The following is a 6,307-nucleotide window of genomic DNA, read 5'->3' on the forward strand; positions in this document are numbered from 1 at the left end:
AGATTTTCAAGAAATTTTACCTTTTTCAAAGTAATTAATTGAGGGTATAATAGGTAAAAAATATTGTTTTTTCTTGATTTATCAAAATGAACAAGTAGTTAAGGACAACTAAAGAAGAAAAAGTGGACAAATAATCAAGGACAGAAGAAATATATTCAAATGGTGATATAGTATTATCCTTCTATTTATAATTTTTTAAGAAATGTGTAAAATCAATAGTGGACAAATATTATTGCTCAAGAGAGCTATTAATTGATTGTTTATTTTAAATTGAGGGCCATAACTCAATTTTCATCTTGTAATTTTATATCCTATTTTTTCTTCTTCACCTCCATTTTATTTTTCAAAACAAGGGAAAGAAATGAGAAAATGGATAAAGTGATTATAAAATAATTAATCGGACCAATCAAATTGAGTTATTAAATATTATTTGGTATAAAATATTAGAAAATTAATAATAAAGTGTCTCGTTCATGTCAAACACTTTTTAAGTTCCGACACAACGTATATTATATATGTAGAAATCACTAAAATTATAAAAATAATTTATTTTTCAATATATATTTTTAAAAACATAATAATAAGTTAACATAATTAATTTCTTGATTTTAAAATATCGCAATATATCTAAATTAAATTATATATATAGCAATTTTCATTTCCATCTTCCCTATAACAAACTTGTACTACACAGTTATGGCGGCAGGGTAGAGAAAAGTGAAATTCCATTGTTGAAACGCCATTAACACAATTCATCGAAGCTTTTTTTTTCTTCTGATTCATACATAGGTTTTCAAAAATGGAAGCAGCAGCTGTTTCAGTTGTAGACAAGTTAAAATCCTTTGCAAAATCTACGCAGGATTTCGCTTCCGTCGTGTTCCGCAACCGCGAAGTTTCCAATCGCCGCAATCCGGTAAATTAACTCTGTATTTTCTTTTTCCGGTAAATTTTGGCCTACAATGTGGCCCAGCTGTCAATGAACACTAGTGATTTCTTGCTATTTGTTTTAGTCTTGGTGGATAAAGTTACATGGTGCTTGTTGCTTGTGTGTGTTGTTAGACAAAGACGCTAGTGATTTCTTGTTATCTGTTCTAGCTTTGATGGATAGAGTTACCTGATGCTTGTTGCTTGTATGAGTTGTTTACAAAAACATTACTGATTTCTTGTTATCTGTTCTATCTTTGATGGACAAATTTACTTGATGCTTGTTGCTTGTGTGAGTTGTTAGACAAAAACACTAGTGATTTCTTGCTATCTGTCTTAGTCATAGAGTTACCTGGTGTTTGTTGCTTGTGTGAGGTATTAGGTATCTTGTAGAATTAGTTGAGATGCTTGAAAGTTGACATGGACACTACGATTATCAAAAGAGATAATATAGAGACCCATTTGTTCCTAGCATGCATTGTTAAAAGTAAAATATTGGTGTCTCATTATGGTTGTTTAATTTTATTTAATTTGGAGGTTGAAAATTAGGGTGGAAGTTTAGTAGGTAGTTGAGAGTTTTCTAGTTTTTCTTATATGTTTATTATTATTACTCTCATACTATCTTATTTTTCGATTTGATTATTACTTGTTATTTCCTTTGCTTCGGCTATCTATTTGTTGTTTCTATTGTTTTGTTCTCCTGTATTTTTGACTTGGCTTCCTCACTGCTGTATTTCCTTTTGATAACTAATTTGATATGTTTTATTCAAACCGGGGGTCTATAGGAAACAGCCTTTCCCCAAGGGAGGCGTAAGCTGTGTATACTCTACCCTCCCTAGATCCCAATCGTGTGATTACACTGGGTATGTTGTTGTTGTTTTCAAGTATTAGTTCGGATACATTTCATTTTTTCCCTATGCAAGCTGATTGCCAGTCATTATATAAAAACCTATTTGCTCTAGTATGCGTTGTTAAGTAGTAACATTGTGGTGTCTCATTAAGGTTATTTAAGTTTCATTTCGTTTGTTTTCAAGTAGTAGTTTGATAATTTTGATTTTTTTTCACCTGTTGAAGCCAATTGACCTATAGAATATGAGTAAAGAAAGTAGAAAGAGACTTATGCTATGCTGGTTTTGTTCAGCGGAATGGATTACTTCTATGGGCTTTATCGGTTTTTTGGTATTTGGATATTATGAGGTTACATCTCTGTTGTGATGGACACTAGATGTTCTTTTTGTTTTTGTTTCTTTTAACAATGGTATTTAGAGGTTCCTTGACTAACAATGGTATTGATAAGCTTTGTCCCCAAACATTTAGGTTGATGGAAAGAATTTACATAGTTTTGCATATGTTATGATTAGGATTGGAACCTTGATTCCCTAGATTGTTAAAAAGAGGAAGGTTGAGGGACTTGTTCTTAGGTCACAGATTCGAGTCCTGTGCCAAGTGAACTAACTACTAAGTCCTGTAATTAAGTTGAGAAGGATAGAGACTAGAGGGGAAAATCCATCATCCCTGAGTTTAGAAGGCTATGTTGTTGGCCCAAAAGGCTGGCTCCTTGTGAAGTTCACAGTCATAAGAGAAAATTGTTAAAATGGCTCTTGGACTTCTAGGACACCTTATTGGGACAGGTTTGATAGATGTATTGAGAAAAAGAGAACACCATTGGATCAATATCTATTATATTCAAATTTTCCCAACTTAGGATCCTAAAAGAATGTGCAGTAAGAGTTATACAGAGTGAGGGATCCAAGCAAGTATGATATTGAACATTTCTTCAAGATAATAGCTACTCCTTCATGTGAATCTTATTTGAAGCAAATGAATATCTAAAGGGAGAACAGTTAAAGTTATGAAAATGTTATTTCTTATGTGAGAATGGTAGTTTTGGCTCTTTTTAGAAGGTCAGGGGAAGGTGAGATTGTACGCATACCTACTTTTGTACTATTGATCTAAAGTGGGTATATCGGTTACCTGTCATGCAACGTTCAACTGCGGAACAGTGTCATTAGGAAGTACTCAGAGCTTGAGCAGTCAAATTCTTACTTTACCAGTTACCACAAGCTTTGTTATTGGGCTCTGCTTTACTCTGATGGGTCTCTTAAGTATGAGAAGGCTCTGTCTGTGTACCCTTAAGTCTTTTATGTTTACTGTCTGCTGTATGACGATGCCTGTATGATATGTGGCTTCCCAGGAAATAATATTGACTACAGAGTTATCCATATGTAAGAGAAAAGTCTCTTTTAACGATCCTTTTGCTTATCGAAAGAAAAAAAAAGATACTTATTCAGATTTATTTTGACATAGTTCGGTTGGGATTTGTTACTCTCATTAGCTGTAGGATATCACTGTTTCCCAACTCCACTCCCCTCGGCAAGCTTTAGTTTGACATATTTGCTAATTCTTATGTAGCAACAGCCTGTATGATGGTGCTTTACAACTCTTCCAATAATATCATTTACAGATTGAGATCTTGAAGAGATTGCAGCGAGAATCTTTTTCAGATATTATGAAGCTAAGAGACAGACAAGAGAAGTTGGAGCGAGCGCTTGCATTCTATAAATCTTCTAAAGGAAGTCCATTCCAAGAAACTAGCCCTCACGTAAGGGGAGAATTTGATGTTGTGGGTGCACTGTTGATGATCGGTACCATTGATGAATCCAAGTGCAATGCAATTGAAAGAGCAATTAGGACTGGTATTGATTCTAGGCTGACTTTTGAAACAACTATCCGTGAAAAGGATACACTTGTAGCAGAGTTTGTTGGCAGCGAAAGAGGCCAAAAGAGTATCCTGGGTAGTCCACTTTCCTTAGCAAAAGTTCTTTATGCAGCAAATATCAGTGATTGGTGTTCTGCAGTTGCCATTCCAGTCGGTGGTCGATGCAGAGATGTTGCAGTACCTACAAGTTTACGTGAGGTAAATGCTTCTGAATACTGAATGTGCTTTCTGATTTGTGATCATAGTTATCAATTCCATGTTCGATTCTTTTTGGTATTGTCAGTATCAGCAAGAAGTTGCAAAAGTAATAAGGTCAAAAGTTTTGTTACCAGCCTCCCAAAAAAGGTTAGGTCAAAATTCCTGTAAAATGAAGTTGCAGATGTACTCACCAAAACCAAAAGAAAATATCGAGTTGCTGATCTGTGGTGCAAAAGTTCTCGCACTTATTAGGATTGAGTAATGACAAGAAATCTACAGGTGAAATGCTTGGTCCATGGAAACAAATATGGAAGGGCAACACCCCAACCAAGGTGAAATGCTTCGCCTGGTTGGTCACCAGAAGGGCATGTCTCACTCAGGAAAAACTCAAGAAAAGAGGCACATGGTTCTCAGCATTTCTCAAGAGCCCTGGGCGATGCCAGAACATACTACTGACCTTTTGAGCTGCTGGATGAGGAGAGGGGGGAGCAAGACCCAAAAAAGATGGTGGTCTATAGTACCTACTTGTGTCTGGTGGGCTATTTGGAGAGAAAGAAACCTTAGGTGTCATGAGAATATTACTAACACTATTCAGAAAGTTAAAGAAAAATGCATTAACATGTTTTTTTGGTGTAAAGAAGATGGTATAGAAGAAGTAGAACAGTTGGTAGATTTCCTAGGGTCTATGTGATTATGGATTTAGCTTGTAACTTTTTGGAGGTAGCCAGCATACCCTTAATGCTGAAGAATACAACTTTAACTTTATCAAAAAAAAGATATCAACAGGTTGACAAGGAAGATTCTGTTGGGGGGGGGTGGGGGGAGGTCATTACATGGTTGTTGGCTTGTTGCATAGTGTATTTACTTGTTATATTACATCTTTCAGTTGTCTTTCTATGTAGCTTCATGTAAAAGCAAGGCAAGTAATCTGACAAGGAAGATCCCATGGGGAGTCATTAGTTGGTTGTTGCAGATGTTGCATATTGTATCTACTTGTTATATTACATCATTTTTAGTTGCCTTAATGTGTAGCCTAGAATAACATTTTTTTTGGGGAATTTTTGCAGGAAAGGGGGCTGACTGACTATTCATCTTTTGGGCCGCCCCTGCTGAATCAACTAAATGGTAGTGGAATCGCTGTGATGGTTAAAAAATCAAAAATTGTTGCCTGCTTGGCTCAGTTTGTCTCTGCATTGCCGCCACACTCTGGTAGTGTTTTGTATTGTTTTGGCACTTTTGGTCAAGTTGTTTGCCATCTTTCAAGCAATACAAAACTATCAATCTTGGGCATACACAAAATGGCCAATCTGTCACGTCAACAGCCTAGACTTGCAGCTATGTCGTTGCCTTTTAGTTTTTTACAACAGTCAGGGCATCCTCAAGCGTCCTTGGTGGAAAACTGCTTCTTAGATGGGCCACTTGCCATGACCCTAGAGTCAGAACTTGATGAAAGTACAAAAATTGGTGGCTGGGTAGAGACAAATATAGCAAGTCCCGAATATTTGAAGTGGGCAGTTACCATGTCTGATACCTCTGAGGATGATTTTGGATGGGGTTTGAGCCTTGGTGGTTTGCTACGAGGTCCAAGAAAGTGGAACCGTTTTCAAGTTGAAAGCTTTCTCAATTTCAACGTAGGAAAGAAGTGCAAGTTGCAACCAGGTCTACTCTATGTGATGGATGAAGGAGCCACTCAGTTTCCTGCATTGATATTCCGCACTAGTTGGTCCTTGTGAAGTGTGCAAGCTAGCTCAGACACCACGGCTGGACATAAAAAAACACTCCCGTGAACAATCTCACTCTCCCCTTATAATAGAGATACCCTTTAGTAACTCCCACACAAAATAGAAAAGAAGAGAAACAGTATTCACTTTAGTAACAAATTTTAGTCCAAGCAGTTAATAGGATTAAGCTTTGTTCTCTCCTATATAAACTGTTTGACCAATCTTTTAGAAGAACATTTTTTTGGTCAAAGTGAAGTTTCAGGAAAATGTATTTTGTGAACATAGCAGTTTATCATTGGCTAAATGATTTGAGAAACACTTTTGTTGACAAAGGTAAGGATAATGTTCGTGGACGTTAAATTCTCTCCGGACTTCATTTGTGAGATTATACTTAATATGTTATTGATTAGATAAATAGTTTATGACTTTAGTGTTTAGTCAATTTTTTCTGAGAAGTGTTTTGTGAGTGTTACATTACAGAGAAGATATAAAGAATCACTGTATGATTTGTGTTGTTTAAATTAATAAATAATCTGAAATATTTATCATGTGAAATTGTAGTCAACTTTTTAAATTCTATTTAATAGGAGTGTTAAGGGGTAGAGACTAGAGAGGCTATTTTTTATAGATCCTCAGCTCAAAAGTGATGTTGTTGAAGTAGGATTGCAAGAAAAATATAACAATCAAATAGCAAGATACAAAGCAAATGAAACAATAATGAAACGAGGAAAGGAGGGCAGGGGCG

General features: G+C 35.8%; 1 protein-coding gene across 1 annotated transcript; it reads left to right on the plus strand.

Moving 5' to 3' along the window:
• Positions 1 to 707: 707 nt before the first annotated feature.
• LOC125818778 (uncharacterized) lies at positions 708 to 5,670 on the plus strand. Its single transcript, XM_049498292.1, has 3 exons — positions 708 to 913; positions 3,389 to 3,841; positions 4,909 to 5,670. The coding sequence occupies exons 1-3, from the start codon at positions 800 to 802 to the stop codon at positions 5,572 to 5,574; spliced, it is 1,233 nt and encodes a 410-aa protein (XP_049354249.1). The 5' UTR covers positions 708 to 799; the 3' UTR covers positions 5,575 to 5,670.
• The last annotated feature ends 637 nt before the right edge of the window (positions 5,671 to 6,307 follow it).

Source organism: Solanum verrucosum, unplaced genomic scaffold, assembly GCF_900185275.1.
Source record: "Solanum verrucosum unplaced genomic scaffold, falcon-dt-bn FXZP01000252.1, whole genome shotgun sequence".
NCBI lineage: Eukaryota > Viridiplantae > Streptophyta > Magnoliopsida > Solanales > Solanaceae > Solanum > Solanum verrucosum.